The sequence below is a fragment of the Vespa velutina genome, chromosome 2, assembly GCF_912470025.1.
Source record: "Vespa velutina chromosome 2, iVesVel2.1, whole genome shotgun sequence".
NCBI classification, from domain to species: Eukaryota; Metazoa; Arthropoda; class Insecta; order Hymenoptera; family Vespidae; genus Vespa; species Vespa velutina.
This window is the reverse complement of record NC_062189.1, coordinates 3,874,310-3,892,712: the sequence shown is the minus strand read 5'-3', so window position 1 is coordinate 3,892,712 and position 18,403 is coordinate 3,874,310. Positions and strand designations below refer to the sequence as shown.

Below are 18,403 nucleotides of genomic sequence, written 5' to 3'. Positions count from 1 at the left end.
TTTCTCGTCAGCGTATCGAGGGATTTTGAAATTTCGTGGCAAGGATTATTCGATTTTTCAGACTCTAACGGAAACATTGAACATTGCTGAATATTCGAGGTATCGTTATTAATAATGGATATTCTCTGTTTTGATGGAATCATTGAAATATTTTTTTCAGGTTCGGAAACTAAAGATTCAAATTGCAATTGCGGTGCCATCGATCTTCTTAACGTACCTATGTTCTGAGCTATCGAAGTTTGATAATCTTTTATTGGTATACTTCTGACGGTACCACCACCTTGTGGTCGTTTAATTTTTATAACACTCTCTTTGCTCCCTTCATTCTCTTTCGGAATATCGATTTTTAACGATGATAATCCTATCTGTTTGTTGGACTCCGAGGAAATATTTTCTATTTGACGATAATTATGTTGATGATTATGATAATCCATGATTACATCGACAGCTCGTTCCTCGTAAAGTTGATCGCTTCTAATAATATTTTCATCATATTTCGGAGAATCTTTCCAATCCTCGATTATACTTCTTCCATTTTGTCTCGTTGGTTTATCGTATTCGTGCTCGATCACTTTTTTTTCATCTAAATTCTCGCTGCCCCCCGACCATCTTCATGATTTCGCTCCGAACGTTGTACCGGACATATGCATTCTATTTTCTATTCCTAATCCTAAAAGAAAAAAAAAAAAATAAAAAAAATAAAAGTAAATAATTTATTGTTTGATTTATTTGTGATTATAAGAAAAAAGAAAAAAAAAAGAAAAAGAAGGAAGTATTTTTCTTACCAAAATCATGATCGTTCTCATTGAAGGGACTCAGGGTTTGCGTAGAAGTAAACGTCGAGGTTTGCGATTTCTTTCTCTTGTTATTCTTCGAGCATGCGAAGAAAGTACTTAAGAGGACGCTAACCTCGACGAAGATAATCGACAGACCGATGGCGAGTAAGATTAACGCTTGCTCTTGCGTCCATTTTTCGATCATTTCCAGACATCCCTGAAAAGTTAACATTGAAATTCTAATTCTTGAAATTTATTGCACGCTACGAGAAAAACATGAGATTGAAAATGAATTATTATCGAAAGTCTAACCCGTATGACTGGTTCTTTTTTATCACGTTATGACACGTTGATACGGGTTTCGAACGAAAGTACCCGTCAATGTCACTTGACAATCTCAATTCTTATCCAAAGGAAAATAAAACGCGTTATATAGGAGTTCGATGAAAATTCTGTCAAATGTGCATTAAATATTTATCAAACAGATAAACGCTTTTGTCTTATGTTCAATTCAGACTATCATTTTTATTTTTTTTTTTTTCGTCCCTGTTAATAACTTCCTCATTATGTATTCCTACCGTCGTGTGCCGGGCATACTGATGTTCGGCGGGATTTAAAGCTTGACAGAGAGTGAGATTGGCAGGTTCAGGGTTAAGGAAGGAGTCCGTCTCATTGGCGTTATTCAGGGTGCAGCAACTGAGAGGTACTACCAATTCTCTTCGACCAACTTCCTGCAGCCTCCACCATGAAGTACCGTAATTGTTGCTTCCGTTTATGCCACAACAGGAAAACTATACGATTCGATGAAATTCATGTTAACAGTAAAATCATGGAGAACATAAAATCGACATTTATTACTCTTTATAATTTTTTCTTTTTTTTCTTTCATGAGTAAATGAATGATCATACATACGTTATAACTTTATCTTAATAAATTTCAAATAAAAAAAATTATTCTATTACATGAATACATTAAAGTTAAATTATAGAAATTTTCTAATTTATACTACAAGTATACGTACCGTGGTTTGTGCTAAGTCAAGAGCTGCTGTGAATTGTTCTCGTCCTGGAACTGCGTAACTACGTTGTAATGCCCTTATCAATCGGGCCGGTCTAACATCGATTCCCAATAAGTAAGGCCAGAATATAGCGACAATGAATACGGTACATTCGCTAAGTAGTAATAACATAATCGTCACTATATACTGAAAATAGAGGAGTTCATTTATAAAAAACGTTATAATATTATCCAGATAAAATCGATAAAATCAAATAGGAATATGTTAGAATTTTTAAAGTGATATAATTTGAATTACAGCATAATATTCTTCCAACTGATTCGATTTTGAAAGTAACATAAATTCAGTTAAACTTACGTACTTTCATGCTTCGTTTCTTTGACTGTTATTTTCATTTATATTCTATTTTTTTTTTTTTTTTTTTCTTATGATAACTCTCTTTTCTAATAATTATATATATATATATATATATATATATATATATATATATATATTTATATATATTGTGGATCTCGCGTTAAATGTACTCGGTTAACAAGCTATATCAGAATAATAATAGTTTTTAGGTGGAGAGCTCATACTCGCCCTCCTTTTGTGAGCACGCGTGTCTGGGTACGTGTAGATCCGTTTCCGGGCAACGACGCGTGACCGCGGCAGTGCAAAAGCGGGAAATCTGGTTTTAGTTAGGCTCGAGGAACGATTTCAAAGTAAAATCTGCGTAGCTGGCATGTAGATCAAGAAAAGTCAAGATTTCATCGGCTTAATTACGTGGGCATTAGACCGAACGAGTCTTTGTTTTTATAAGTGCATCAGCTCGTAAATAGGAGCACGTTCTTTGAGATCATTCAATTTAATTTCTTCGATTTCTATTATATTTTTATCTTTGAAATTTATTTATACTAATAGATATTACTTGTTTTCTTTACTTTTCTCTTTCGTTAAACAATAATACATGCTAAATAAAAAAAAGAAAAAAGCTTTTGGAAAATATATTCAATATTCGTTGAGCTAAGTTCTTATAATGAATAAAAAATTCTTACCGATATCGTAATACATTGATTGAAAAGACATGCTGCCCAGCATCCAAAAAGACCAGTTACCGCTATGAAAAATCCTAAAGCAGAGATGGCAAAAGCTAAGTAATAGAATAGTGGTTGATCAGGTAGAACATCACTGAGTCCTAATAAGCGTGATAGTAAAATTCTTTCATTGTCAGCTAATAATAATGCTCCCAATGACATTAGAATAAAACCAGATATCTGAAATCATAGTAAAATAAATATATATATATATTTTTTTTTTTTTTTTTTTTTTTTTATAACAATGGATTACAAATATATGGCAAATTTTTGTCACCTCAAGTTATTAAAATAGCCCGTTCAATTTTTTTCTTTATATATATATATATATGTATAAACTTACCAAAAAAATAATATTCGTGCAGCATACGAAAGCTCGTGACAATGCTAGCTTTTTATTTTCCATAATAACAATAAGAATATTAAGCAATGTTATAATGTATTTTAATATAATTTAATTTTATTATTGTTGTTAATATATAATCAACATGTTAAAGTTTCACGTTGTTCACTTGAAAAAAAAAAAAAAACAAAAATAATAACGAAAATTATGACATCGTAAAGGGATGACGCGTTATAATATCTGCTCTTTGGTACGATTCGATTACGAAGTTCACTTACTCGCGCGTGCTCAAATACTGAAACGCTCGCACGAGCTCGATAGATGTACAGTGCCATACAAACTCTGGCATCTGTTAGCATACTCACGTTGCGTGCCCTCATGCGCGACCAGCCGCATGGAACCGGAAGGAAATAGAAAGGTGCGGAAGAGAAAAGAGGGGATGAAAGGCCCCCCATATGCATCGATATCTACATTTATCCATGAGTTTTGCGTTCGTTCATTCAGGTGCGGTTTTCATCGATGAAAATAGAAATGAGAATTATTCTGAGAATCGAGTAACTGTTTCTATATAACATTTGAAAAAAAGAAAAAAAAAAACATCATTGCCATATATAATTTTCACGAGAAATTAATTAATAATTAATTATAATTAATTAATAACAATATTCTTAATTTTACAAATTGTTATTTATATATAAATAATATTATTAAATTGAAAAAAAAATATGTTATCCAAGAAATATTAAAGGCAATAAACGTTTATTATTATCAGTAATTTAATTATCTTCAATATGCTTTCAAGTTTAATTATTTGAATATGTATCGTTTTTTATATTTTGCGTTGCGTATTACAGAACGCTAAAGTTTTAAGCGCATTATTGTAAGTGTGCATGAAGCTTATCTCCTCCAGTCTGCATTAATTCAACTACTACGCCATACCTTTCCCGTTAAATAAATCCTATATAATGTTATAGTATACAAACGTATATAAATAGTAATATGTAAATAGGGTAAATTAAAGAGAAGATATATTTGTGTGAATTCGATTATAATCTTTTGATTATAGTTTATACTTTTACCGGATCTTTATAAATATAAAAAATTAAATTTGAAAATATACAATAAGAAAATATCAAAAATCTAAAAGATTTTTCCTTCCACCGGCTGAGCAAATACCAGTAGCTGATGTTTCGTCTTGTTCACGTTCAATGGTATTATCTGATATGGGTGGTAGATTAAGTTCCTGCAATTACGTATAACATGTATATTATTCCATAATACAAAGTGATAATATTTAATTACAAATTAATAAGTATATTTACCTCTATTACAAATTTTTTACTTAGTAATTTAAAGCCAAGATCTGTTGTTTCAGGTTCATCAGGAGGCAATGTTTTTAAGATCGGTATTTTTTTTATATGTAATAGACCATGATAATCTTTGAAAAGAGGATTTATTTCTTTCGCAGAACCACTAAAAGATTCTAATTTGATAGTAATATCCGATAAGTGCTCAAGTCTTTCCACGAAATTAACCTAATAAATTTTTAAATAAATTATGTACAAACATATGTTTTGGATGTAAGTATAAATGTAATTTAATAAAACCTACACTATTGTCAAAGTTCTGAATTGGAATACTTATAATTGCAGTGGCATAAGAACTTTTTAATAGAGCTCTCAAGCAATATAGAAATTTAAATATGTCTGCACGTGTACTCTCTTCAGAATCAGAAAACCACATTCGAGAACCCAAAGAACTGATACAAATCCTCAACATATTGGTTTTATGTAGCTCATCGGAATGGATAAGCATTTCATTCTTTAAAGTTTTAGCAATAGTTTCTAATAGATCTTCATAAGCAGGATTTTCAAAAATATAATTTTTTATATTCTTTTCTGTAGATCCATGCCATTGTGTTATTTTTGCCTTATCAATAACTTGCTTACTCATTGATATTCTAAGATCATACTCATGCCCAAATGTTCCATATAAATCAGATAAAGTTGATCTCTTATATCTCCATGCAACTTTCAATTTTTCATCCGACGGTTGTAATTTATATTCATTTGTAGAGTTTGTTGGATTTGGTATTTCCGAAAGCAAAACAGAAGGTTTTCTATCTAGAGAAGCTATTAATAAATTATTACCGATAACTATTCCTTCAGCTATAAAATACTTCTGTATCATATTAGCATAAGTTCCATAAGTATCTTGCTCTGTAAAGATGATGTAATTATTGTCAACACATGTTACATTAGAAAAGTAATAATATACATTATTATTGCTATATAGTAGTATACATACCAATTAAAAATATTGATCCAACAGGTAGACCGTCACCTAAAACATAACTTGAAATAATTTGGATTCATTCTATAAATTCAATCAAAGTATACTAACCTATTTTGTAATCCAAAAAAGGTATTCCAGTAGATAAAACAAGCTGTCTAGTTCTCCGAGAAAAAATCGTACCTAATACTTGAGGGTACTGTTTTCTATTTTTAGATTTGTCAGATGTCATTATTAAAGTCTTTTGATGATCTGATTGATCATATAACAAATATATCAGGTATTTTTTCACAATTTATTACAAGTTTTTCTACATAAAAATGAAAAGATTGTTTTAAACATTCATCACAGTAATAATCGAGTAAATAAACAAACAACAATGTACAAAAAGATAACCTTGCGGTAGAACTGTTATAAACTTTTCTTCTTTTTTTTCTTTTTTTAACGCTAACATAAATCACTATTATATCTTCGTCCGATATCAAGGCCGGTCTGTCGCTTCTTACGTCGATAAAATCAATAAGAACGAAATTAAGTAGGAACGCTCGGTAAAGATACTTCGACAATTTTAACGCTTTCATAGATGGCGTCAAATCGAAGAAGACTCTCTGTTTCAAGGAGACGCCGCAAGTTGGCACTGTTAACCAGCAAGAAATTATGGTTCGTCGTTTGAACGATATATGCTTCCGTACCCACGCGCAGTTCTGTTAATGGCATCGCGCGCTCACGAGGAGCCGAATCCAAAGTGTCGTTCGGGCTACGTGTCTGTTCGGTCCTTCGAAGGCGTTCGCGTGAAACGTCCTCAAACTTTTGACAGAGGAAACGTGCCAGTTTGAGGTTGCCGCCGTCATAGTGTCGTTGCTGCGTGAGTTGACGCGTTAGAGATACTTAAAAGTGAGGTTATGTAATATTGTTTGCTAAAGGATCTTATGCGCGGCGCGTTCGATGCCGACGCTCAATGACACGTGATATTATAAATATCTCGAGGTCAAAAGTTTGAAAAGAAGTTCGACCGTTTGAAAATATAATTGTAAATTAATTGAAAGAATTAAGTGAAATAAATAGATTAATAAATTAACAAATAATTAAATAAATAAATAAATAAATAAATAAATAAGTAAATAAATTAATAAATATATAAACAAATAAATAAATAAATAAATGAATGAATGAATGAATGAATGAACGAATGAATAATAATTATGACGAAAGAGGAAATAGAATATGGAAGGTGAAATATGAAAGAGAGAGAAGGAGAGAGAAGGAGAGAGAAGGAGAGAGAGAGAGAGAGAGAGAGAGAGAGAGGAAGCATATAGTCGAAGGATTGACGTTCTCGTCGCGTCGTTGCTAAGATACTTTGGTAGAGAGTGTAGTAAGTTTGAGGAGGAAGATAAATATTAGAAAGAGATGACGCATAAATAGAGGATAGGAGAGAGAGAAAGAATAAAAAAAAAAAAAAAAAACAGAAGAAGAGGAAGGGAAGCGCAACGCCGTCGACGTCCGTCGTAGGTCGAAGCTGCTGCAGCTCGGCCGGTTGTGCGAAGGCAAGCGAAACCCCGTTCGTTGGGTCTTTCCCCTTGACAGTCCTCTCCCCACCCCACCCCATCCCTCCCTTCCCTTCCCTCCCTCCATCGGTGGGCTCCATCTCGCGCTCCTGTCATCTGTCGGTGGCACGAGTGGGTAGTAGCGGAGCGGCAGCGGCACGCTCTTTCGACTACCTGTTGTGCCGACGTTCGAAGCGCGCCACAGCCTGTCCTTTCCTCCCGCTCCCAGTCACTCGTTCGCTCACTCTCTCTCTCTCTCTTTCTCTCTTTCATCCTCCCTTACTCCTTTAACTTCTCCCTCTCTCTCTCTCTTTCTGTGTTTCTCTACCGGTCGGTCGGCCGTGCGTGCGTCCGTCCATACGTACCCTCCCCCCCTCGTAAGCTCCCCCTCTCTTCTGCCATATCCCTCGTGGCGTCGTCGTACCTCCACCACCACCACCACCACCACCACCACCACCACCACTACTTTCATCACTACCACCACCGCCACCACCGCCGCCACCACCACCACCACCGTTACCGCCAGCATACAGCCGCTGCTGCTACCGCCGCCGCCGCCGCCGCCGCCGCCGCCGCCGCCGCCGACGACAACGACGACGGCGACGACGACGATGAGTGCCGAGCGGTTTTCCGACGGCGGAACGAAGCGCGCGCTCTTCGCCTCCTCGAGACTCTCGCTAAAGCGCGCGCACGCGCGCGTCCATTGACAGACAGAGAGTATTTGTTAGAAAGAGCGAGAGAGGAAGAGGGACCGAGGGTGAGGGTGAGAGAGAAAGAAAGAGGGGGGTAGAGAAGAGAGAGAGAGAGAGAGGGAGGGAGGGAGGGTTGGAGGGAGGGAGAGAGAGAAGCGCGCGAGATACGGATACCGAAGATCGAGAGTGCGCGATCGGTCACGCTCACGTGGAACGTGTCTTCTTTCTTATCTTCCGCTTCTACTGCTATTACTACCTACTACTACCACTAGCACTACTACTACTACTACTATTACTACTACTACTACTACTATTCCACTACTACTGCTACTACCATCACCACTACCATCATCACTACTACTACTATTACTATTACTGCTATTACTACTACTGCTATTACTACTACTACTACTACTACTACTAGTATTATTACTATTCTCCCGTTTATGCGTGAACTCGTCGAGTAAGGATTCGGTGCAACTTGAGGAAGTGGAGGAAGAGAAGGAGGAGGAAGAGGAGGAGGAGGAGGAGGTGAATCGAGCGCGTCAAATGCCGCTCGTTGTCGGCTCGCCTGTCAGCTGCCGATGGAGGATGCTCAAACGGGTAGCATCGAGGGCTACTGACGAGGTCAACGTCGCCGTCGAATCTACCGACAGAGACAAGAACGAAGAGGAGGACTTGTTTGTCTTACGAATTGCAATAGCTTATCACTGAGCTGGCTTACTCTGCGGTGGATCTAGGGGGCTGTATGGAGGCCGGGGGGCTTCTGCCTCGCCAGCCCTCGCAAGGCCCCCCCGGCATTGCCCCTGCCTCCATATCTGTGTGCGTGGGGCAGGGCCCAAACGGTAATAACAATAACAATACCAACAATAATAATAATGGACCGACAAATATTGTTGGAAATCCTGTTATCGGTCAATCCAACTCCGTAGCTACGACCGCCTCTATCCATGATCTGAATGCCGTCGGACAATTGAGCGTGACAAGTCAACAGCAACTACAATTGCAACAACAAATGGGTCAAGCACCCGGCATGGGTGAGGTCCTCACCCCGAAAAGGCAGGCGGTCGTCGATCGTCTTCGGCGTAGGATCGAGAGTTATCGTCGCAGGCAAACCGATTGCGTGCCAAGATTCGACCAGAGCTTCAACGGGCTATGCGAGCAAAACATACAGGACACCCTGGTGTTGAAGCAACGATTTCTCGAGAGCAAGGCCAAGAGGCAGGCGAAGAAGACGGACAAGAAGCAGGCCGAGCAGCCCGTAGGTCTCTCCAGCGTTCACGTGGTAAGCTCTTTTCTAAATTTCCTTTTAATCATATCGATCTTAATAATCGAGAATTATTAACATAAATATAGAGTCAATGAGCTATTATAGATTCTAAAATGGGAAAGATCTTTTTAAATGAATCCGATGGCTTGATCTTCATTCGATCTTCTTTCGAAATATTTTCAACGGAATGATTTATCTCATTGGCGTTTGAATTGATAAAATTATCGCACTCATTAAATATTTAATATCGTTCACTTTTTATCGTATTACCCTGACTTTCTTTGCTTCTATATTCTTTACTCTCTATTACCACGTTTCTTTTCTTAGAACATACAAAAGTTTTTGTCAGTGGTCAGGCATTAACATGATCTCTCTTTAATTAATAGCGATCGATGACCCTACTCCACCCGCCCCCCCCTTCACCCCTCCCCCTCAACATCCCCTCCGTTATACGTTTCGATTCGAACGATATAAATTTTAATTTCTCTTAATTCGAACGAACGTGGATCGTTTTCCGTTCAAAGTTTGAAAATGATTTTTTTTTTTTTTTTTTTTTGCGCGAACGAGTCGCCAGTCCACTTGTTGCGCCTCTGAGCTCTCGAAAATCACGACGAGTCGATCGCGCTTGGCAACTGCGTGCCATCGAACTCCTTGCTCGAGCGCAGTTTGCCGTAGTAAACTCCTTTTGTTCGGTAACGCGCGCGCTATATATAAATCGGGTGAGACGAACCCACCACGATATGCGTGCCGTTGTTAAATAAAAAAAAAAGATATAAAGAAAAGAAAAAGAAAACGCGCTTTTTGCCGTTCACATTTCATTTATTACCCCATATCGATACCTACGATCTTTCTAATTCCTTAAAAAACCGAATATATATATATATATATGTATTTTTATATATGTATTTTTATCAGGACATCTTCCATTTCAGATCTATATATTAAACTTACTTTGTTATCGGGGTAGATGAAGATTAGATAAATGGAGAAAGTTTTGAAAGCGAATTTCGTTCAACTTTCCACAGTAAGATTCGTTTTTGTCAATCGATATCTAAAAGAAATGACAAATATTGTCATTGTTTTAGAAATTTCCTGTCTCAGAAAATTCATATAAAATCTTTTTATTAATAATTACCATACGTATATACTCATTCACGTATTATACAAATTTCTATTCATACGATTAAAATATATATCTATTAATCAATATCGTTCAGAAAAATAATAATATTAAATCGATATCTTATTCATAGATATATTATATATGCCATTTAAATTCGTATATATTTTTCTCGCCAAATCCTATTATTATTATTATTATTATTATTATTATTATTATTATTATTATTATTATTATTATTATTATTATTATTGTCTTTATATTATAGAAGAGATTTTATTGTTTGGAATAAAATTTAAAAAGCTTTAATAAATTACTTAGTAAATCATTATCGTTTATCGATTTGTCGGTAAGACGTCATAGCAAGGCGATTAACGTGTCAGAATCACGACATTACGCGGTTTGCTTGGCCGATGATATTTAGAGGTTGACCGAACAGGTGGATGGGCAATGATGTAGCATGGACGTCATCGCTTTTGTAGATCGCTTGGTACTAGCATAAGTCTACATACGTAGGTTAACGCGTAGGCGTCGTTCTCGGGATGTCTTCGTATTAACCTTGTATTTACGTCAATGCAGGGACGCTTTTACTTACCCTACCTGTGACGTTTTCTCGATCGCCCTGTACGATATCCTTTAATCCGTTATTACTTTAACATTTATTCAAGTTCCGACGGGATAAAGTAATTCTGTACGTTACGTTTTTGTTAAATTTGATGATAATAAAAGCTTGATAAAAGGTCGATAAAGAAAGAGAAGAAAAGAAAAAAAAAAAAAAGAAAAAAGAAAAAAAAAAAGAGAAAAAAAAAAGGAAAAGAAAAAGAGATAAATGACAAAGTAGCTTTTACGATATAAAAGTAGAGATAAATAAAAGAATATTTTTAGCCCACGTTGGTTGAATGTCAGTAAATTTGAAATTGTTTCTAGGAAATAAAAAGATGTTGCTTTGTTTTGTAATATTTTTCTTATTGCCACGTGCACACACACACACACACACACACACACACACTCGGGAATAATAATTAATATGTAAATGATTATATTAAAGACTAAAATTATATATGTTGATGAGATTGTAAACTAGATTGGCTACGAGTTTTTCAATGTCACGATATTAACGTAGGAATAAGATCGTAAGTAGGTTCCGTTTCGTTGTGCAAACTTGTGTACTACGATACGTAAGTCGATATTGTTAGTAAATGTCGGGGACAGTATATAACGCGGTTAATGATTCTTGGCATAAACATTGTACTATTATTTTATATATATATATATATATATATATATATATATATATATATATACATACAAAGCTTCGTAGATATATGTTGAGCGTATCACGTGACGATCGAATGTTTATTAATAAATTGTAAGTAGGAAGGAAGTCTCGTGTCGCGCAAAATGTTTTTTTGATCGATCACATGAACTATTAGCAGGATGTGTATTGTTTAAAATAGAATTTAATTTGCAATAAATCATCGATACGTTGATATAAATTTTCATAATATATTTTTTAATAATATTGTAATTTACATGTATGTACTTTACATGTGTATTGTTTAAAGTAGAATTTAATTTGCAATAATTTATCGATACGTTGATATAAATTTTCATAATATATTTTTTAATAATATTGTAATGTACATGTATGTACTTTACATATGTATTGTTTAAAGTAGAATTTAATTTGCAATAATTCATCGATACATTGATATAAATTTTCATAATATATTTTTTAATAATATTGTAATGTACATGTATGTATTTTATATATGTATTGTTTAAAGTAGAATTTAATTTGCAATAAATCATCGATACGTTGATATAAATTTTCACAATATATTTTTTAATAATATTGTAATGTACATGTAACACACGTACATATATATATATATATATATATATATATAGATATATATACACTACATGGATTATGTACGTAATATTATGCCTAAAAGCCCGTTACATCTCTATCTATATATTCTTGGCGTTCATTCAATTGAAGTAGCATAATCCTGACGCGATGTTACGGTTCTCTCGTTGGAGAACGAAAAGTGCGAACGGGCACGAGTCTAGAAGCGGGGAAAGCTGTGGGAACCGTGATTTCCGTCGAGAACTCGATTGCGATGTACCAGATTCTTTCGTACGACGGATTCTTCAGAGTTTTTCTTTTATCTCGCATTTCCTCTTTATATTGTACATTTATCGACGGAGCGTGCAAAGTTCCTATTTAAATTCATTGAAAATATTTTATTTGAGATAAAAATTATGGGAAAGGTTTGTTGTATTTCTATATAGAAATCATTACAGTCGTATTCGGGCAAACTCGAAAATAAATCTTTTTTTTTTTTTTTTCTTCTTCTTCTTTTTTGTTTGGAAAGATTTAATATTTACACGCACGTTTATGCTTCCGGCGTTTGCGTTGACATCGTCTCGAACTCTCTCTCTACAATCGTGAAATCACTCTCTCGTTACTCGTCCACGTTCATTCTTATTCAAAGCTGTCTGGTGTCGCGGATAACACGTGTCAGAGCTGCAACATCTCGCGAAGCGAAGAATAGGATTGGCTGGATTGCCGACAGTGATTCTCAATCGACTTGAGAATTTGCTTCTCGTCTCTTCTCTCTCCTCTCTCTCCTCTCTCTCTCTCTCTCTCTCTCTCTTTCTCTCTTTTTCTCTTTCTCTTTCTCTTTTTCTGTCAGTCATCCACCGAACGTGCCCACGATGAGACGGACACAAGGTTATTTGTTCTCGTTCATTCTTATTCGACTCTACTTCGAGAAAGAGAGAGAGAGAGATAGATAAAGAGAGAGAGAGAGAGAGAGGGAGAAGGAGAAAGAGAGGAGAGAGAGAAAGAGAGAGAGAGTGACTCACTTGCTGAACGTTGCACGAGAGCGAGTTCGTGAAAGCAGTGCTTCTCAATCGATACCACGCCTCTAAACACCTTTTTATCATGCAATCTTCTTGGAATCGTTGTTTCCCGTTGAGAAATCAAAACGATAGGGATCGAAATTGTTATCTTCGATAAAAAGTATGCTTCGTCTTCGTATTGAAATGCGTTTTCGTCGAAGCGAATTCATTCCTCGTCTTTATAAACAATTTCTTTTTTTTCTTCGTTTCCTTTTTTTGCTGTTTTATTTATTTTTTTTTTTTTTTTTAAACAGCGTTTTAAGACAATATAGATGATTAAATAGATAGCTGTTGGGAAATAGCGAGGTTGTGTTGATAAGAAAGAAAGGAAGAAAAAAATAAAAATAGAAAAAAAAAAAGAAGAAGAAGAAGAAAAAGAAAAAATTTCTTAAACATACAAAACTTTCTCATCATTTCGAGGAGAGGATTAATATGAGAAATCCATAGAAATGTTATTGAACGCTATACCTAACCAGTGTTTGCCACCCACGCATTCGTCGTCTCTACGCTTTTAATATGTATACGTCGACTTATTAGGCGTTTGAAAGTGGCAAGAAATTAACGTGACAGTATCGATCTTTCGTTTTTCCATACGAACGAGTAGACTGTTCGCCAATGAGGGGAAGATCGACTTCGACTCTCTGTCGTCTGATTTTTTTCGTATCGTACCGGCGACGCGCAAGGAAAACGGAATGGAGAGACGAACGAGAGAAGGGAAAGAAAGAAAGGTGAGAAGAAGGAAAGAAAGAGGCCGGTTCGTTCCACCTACTCGTAACGTGCATAAGAAAGAGAGACAGAGAGGCAGAGAGAGAGAGAGAGAGAGGGAGAGAGAGAGAGAGAGAGAGGGACTGCGAGAAGTGCCTTCGCCAAATAGGTCTGCTCACCTTGGACGACAAGTTGGCAGGACATCCAGAGAAAAGGTTGAAAGATGCTGCCCATGTATATGCTCGAATACGTTCGTACCTATACTATGTGTGCAAGAGAAGGATAGATAGATAGATAGATAAATAAATAGAGAGGGATAGAGAGAGGAGAGATAGATTCAAGATTTGCATCACAGGCCATGCTAAAAAATCAAACGATCGAACTTAAAAGATCAAGAAAGACCGGGGTTCTCACGTGAAACAGATGATCGGACATAGCCGATAACGTTGCAATTAATTAATACAACTTCGATGCAGATTAATGCAGATCGAATGCAATCGACGATAGAGAAACGTAGTACGAATTAGTATCTACTTCTTTAACTTAATCGATCGATCTTAAGAGATGTTACTTATTTTGCATTTATTTTTCATTCGTTCGCATGTAGATAACTCATATATGCATGTATATGCGTTGAGAAACGATTATGCAAAGTGTGGGGGCGGGTTCTCTTCGTCGTTCGTGTCAAACAAATTCGATCGGTCCGTTTTGATAATCTGACATGACGAGAATATACTCGTCAAGTAAGTTGTATAACCTTTAATATTTATCGAAAAGGAAACGAATGAACAGCTCTATTTTGACGAATATTTTTCATATAATTTGTTTTCTCCTTTTCTCTCTTTTCTTTCTATTTCTTTTCTTTTCTTTTCTTTTCTTTTCTTTTCTTTTCTTCGGATATTCTGATAATTGCTAATACGAATTGTACTTTTTTTTTATTTTCTCCTTGTTTTCATTTCTTTTTCCTGTTTTTTTCCGATAAAATTCTTTTCAGTGACGATCGGAGTCGAGGTTATTCCCAAATCGAGATCAATGTTTGAAATATTTTTTTTTTGTTTTTGTATAAATTCCTTCGGAAGATTGGGTGCGTGTCGTAAGGTCGGATTTCTCGTCTCGAAGGTTGTTCCTTCGAGTCCATCGTGCTCGTTCTAACCTTGACACTTAGAGGAAGAATCGATCGGCGTAAGTCGACTTCGTGTTTCGTTTCGATTCCTGCCTCTCACCTTTTACCTTTCTCTTGAAATTCTGCGTCACGTACGTAGCGACTCGAATTCTATGAGGAAAACTCTGTTAAACTCGACACCTTCCTAAGAGAAGAACAACTTCCTTGCTAAAAGACGGACTTATCTGCGTGAAATGCAGATTGCCTTGTATTCGATTCGCAGGATCTTTTCTCTTTCTTTCTTTCTTTCTCCCTCTTGCTTTTTCTTTCTCACTCAAGGCTATGATCAAAGCAATGACAAAGTGTCTCTCCGTCCTCGAATCTGCGCCATGACTACTCCCACGAGTAGTTCCAATTCAGTATTCATCGATATCCTTCGATATCGTTCGATTGAAGAAATTACCAAAAAAAAAAAAAAAAGAAGAAGAAAAAAGAAAAAACAAAAAAGAAATATTAGAAAAAGAGAAAATTTTCACTGATAAGAGATTTGTGAAATTGTTATCTTCTTTCTTTCGAGATATCATTTTTTATCAAATTGAAGCGATTATTCGTAAGAAGAAAGAATTTTTAAGCTTGTTTATAACGTGTTCATTCTTGAAATTCCAAAAGCTTGGAAATTGTTACCTTCTTGACCACCCAAGATGGTGTATCACAAACGTTAATCAGACTTTTATATTTTATTTTTCTCTTTCAGAGAGAGTTGCGTCTTTAATTCGTCTGTCTACCTTAGGTCGCTCGATCAAGAGAAGACTGTCTGTAATTACCTGCTTTGAAGAAATACGTAGTTGTTGGTTGGTAAAAGATTTCTGAATCAAGGACAATCTCAACAGGCGAGACGAGACTGCAAGATAGATAAAGAGAGACAGAGAGAGAGAGAGAGAGAGAGAGAGAGAGACAGAGAGAAAAAGAGAGAGAGAGAAAGAGAGAGAGAGAGAGAGACCAAGTGCGGTTTGTTAAACGGAAGTGAGATAAATTGAGTGAGCTTCCGTTTATCTCCGTTAAATTTTATCAACGATATGATCCTTCGCCGTTATTTCGACTCGTATTTGTAATAAAACTATTGGAAGAAAAAAAAAATAGAAGAAAATCTATTTGATCTTTAAAAATATTTATTCGTTAATTAAAAACTTTCGTATTTTTTTTTTCTTTATATGTATATATATATATATATATATATATATATATATATATATATATCTTATTTACTTGTACGCTCGACAAAACGGAACAAAACGAAAGCAAAAGAATAATAAATCCTAACAAAATATTTTTTTTCTTCAAGAGTTTAAACCGATCCTTCTCGAAGCGTGCCATGAGTATACTGGCGAAAGGCAATATTTTTTATGACGTCCAGTCGGTTTTATGACTGTTTCGCGTTTAATAGTTTTAAACACAGCCGCGCTAGTGCGTAAATTCGCATTCAAAGGGAATAAAATTGTTTTCTGCTTTCATAGAAAGAGTAGAAGAGAATCGTTTAGAAATTGAAATAGCTCGATGGTGGGAGAAAAGTATTGTTAAAAGTTGCTTTTTTTTTTTCCATAATCAGGCCCACCCATTCCTCCCTTTTGTTTTTCTTTCGGTTTTGTTATCTTTTAACGGAGCTATTAAACCGATCGAATTAAAAATAAATTATTCACGCATACGGGTAATTAAATTCGCGAGGAATCGTCTTCAATAAAAGGCAAGATTATCTTACGAGTGTTATCCTTTTTTTTTCTCTCTCTTTTTTTTTTTTTTTTTTTTTTTTTTGGAAAGTATAGAGTCAAATGATATCTCTTTTCTTCTATTTCATTCTATCTACAATTTCTCTCTCTCTCTCTCTCTCTCTCTCTCTCTCTCTCTCTCTCTCTCTCTCTCTCTATTTCTTTCTCTTCCACATTTTATATCCTTTGTGTCGAGTATCTCTAATACTACTAATTCTCATTTCCTTTATCTCCTATAAATGTCGTTCTTTATACCGACTTTGGCGTTACAATTCCACGAGGGCAAAAGCGTTTCGGATTAGCTAAAGAAGCGCGACTACCCTTTGAACTCGAGTCGATGTCCCTTGAGGATGGCTACGACGCGCGTGATCCTCGAAAAGCAACCGACAGGACTCTCTCTCTCTCTCTCTCTTTCTCACTCTATCACTCTCTTTCTTTCTCTCTCTTTTTCTCTTTCTCTCTTTTTCTCTTTCTCTCTTTCTCTTCTTGGTCTCGCTGCTCCATTCGCTCGAAAGCATGGTAACAAAAGACTCGAAATGTAGGCATCGTTCCAGGAATCGTTCGAGGAATCCTTCGTTTCTCCCTTGCTCCTAAGGTACCTTGGCAAAAGCACGCGTACGAGTTCTCGCGAAATCGCATTTAGTTCTTTGGGTGGGCTCGACATATATGTATAATAGAAATATTAATATTAATCAAATAAAGATAATTTAATTGAAAAATTTTTCAAAATTTCAATAATATCCATCGACCTATAAAATCCAACATTCGTCAAAGTCGTTGTTTTTTTTTTTTTTTTTTTTTTTTTATCAAAATATCTACAAGACAGAGATTTATTTGATTGAGAAACAAACAAACAAACAAACAAACAAAAGAAAGAAAAGAAAAAGAAAAGATTAAAGTCATTTTGAATAACTTACAATGAAAATATTTCTTTTATTTATAAAGAGACAAAAACAATTTCTCGTGTGTGTGCGCATTCAATACTTATCGATTAATCTTATCGAATGGTATTTGCCTCATTTTCTTACCTTTTCCTTATTTATTTTTAATTCTTATCTCGGTTTACGTCATCAACGACCTTTTCTCTTTGACCGCTCAAGTAGACCCCAACAACAATGGTCGGAGCGAAAAGAATTCTTGATTTAGTTGGAGCCACTTTCTCTAACTTTTCGTGAGTATCTCAAAGCATTGATGATTTATTTTATGATTATCTTAGTTTAACCACTTTTTACATAGTCGTCCTTTGTTATTCCGAGAAAAATCTGTTGAAGACCTTGCATCTTTAAGACAAAAGAGGGATGCGATAATGAAAGTATTTTCGTAAAAAAAAAAAAAAAAATATTGCAAAAGTAAATCCCGCAAAACATTTTCTTTCAAGTATATAAAATAGGAAAATAATGAAAACGGCAAGATCGTGTAATCGGACGCTTTTTTTTTTTCATTAAAAAAAAAAAAGGGAAAAAAATGAAAGAGAAAGAAAGAAATATAGTAAAGAATAGTAGTGGAGAAATATTTTTAAATAATTTTTATAAGAATTTTATTGGAACGTAGCGAAAGACAATTTACATCATAGGGTACGTTTACATTTCGACAGAAGGCAGCAGGGTGTTACATTCCGAGAGAATGACGCATGCCATTTGAACGCCCTAAGCGATCCCCTTATGCTCATACCAGGTTCCTTCATTTTTCTCTTTTCTTCTCATTATTATTATCTTCGTACTTTCGTAGACGTATAATGGTAAATCGATTTTTCTTTTTTCTTTTTTTTTTTTTTTCATTGTATTATTT

General features: G+C 35.3%; 3 protein-coding genes across 11 annotated transcripts in view; 1 reads left to right on the top strand and 2 right to left on the bottom strand.

Moving 5' to 3' along the window:
• Positions 1-530: 530 nt before the first annotated feature.
• Positions 531-3,848, bottom strand: LOC124946526 (tetraspanin-7-like). 4 transcript variants are annotated; one of them, XM_047487306.1, is made up of 7 exons: positions 3,583-3,848; positions 3,218-3,385; positions 2,836-3,054; positions 1,799-1,981; positions 1,355-1,567; positions 786-993; positions 531-670 (listed from the first exon to the last, which is right to left on the bottom strand). In XM_047487306.1, the coding sequence occupies exons 2-7, from the start codon at positions 3,278-3,280 to the stop codon at positions 612-614; spliced, it is 945 nt and encodes a 314-aa protein (XP_047343262.1). In that variant the 5' UTR covers positions 3,281-3,385; positions 3,583-3,848; the 3' UTR covers positions 531-611. The 4 variants fall into 4 exon arrangements, with proteins under 4 accessions (XP_047343262.1, XP_047343261.1, XP_047343260.1 ...); XM_047487305.1 differs by having other exon boundaries at positions 3,218-3,848; XM_047487304.1 differs by lacking the exon at positions 3,218-3,385.
• Positions 3,849-4,246: 398 nt separating this feature from the next.
• LOC124957616 (elongator complex protein 4) lies at positions 4,247-7,573 on the bottom strand. 4 transcript variants are annotated; one of them, XM_047514665.1, is made up of 7 exons: positions 7,419-7,568; positions 5,895-6,370; positions 5,621-5,819; positions 5,525-5,560; positions 4,829-5,436; positions 4,540-4,752; positions 4,247-4,460 (listed from the first exon to the last, which is right to left on the bottom strand). In XM_047514665.1, exons 3-7 carry the CDS (start codon positions 5,739-5,741, stop codon positions 4,350-4,352), a joined length of 1,089 nt encoding a protein of 362 aa, XP_047370621.1. In that variant the 5' UTR covers positions 5,742-5,819; positions 5,895-6,370; positions 7,419-7,568; the 3' UTR covers positions 4,247-4,349. The 4 variants fall into 4 exon arrangements, with proteins under 4 accessions (XP_047370621.1, XP_047370619.1, XP_047370622.1 ...); XM_047514663.1 differs by having other exon boundaries at positions 5,906-6,370; XM_047514666.1 differs by lacking the exon at positions 5,895-6,370 and having other exon boundaries at positions 7,419-7,573.
• The window catches only part of LOC124957614 (neurogenic protein mastermind-like), a 171,954-nt gene continuing 159,719 nt past the window's right edge, over positions 6,169-18,403 (top strand). For 2 of the 3 annotated variants that reach the window (XM_047514655.1, XM_047514654.1), the window contains exon 1: positions 6,169-9,030. In XM_047514655.1, coding sequence (XP_047370611.1) covers positions 8,494-9,030 — 537 coding nt within the window. In that variant the 5' untranslated portion in view covers positions 6,169-8,493. The remainder of the gene's footprint in view (positions 9,031-18,403) is intronic. The other variant, XM_047514656.1, reaches the window with a different exon arrangement.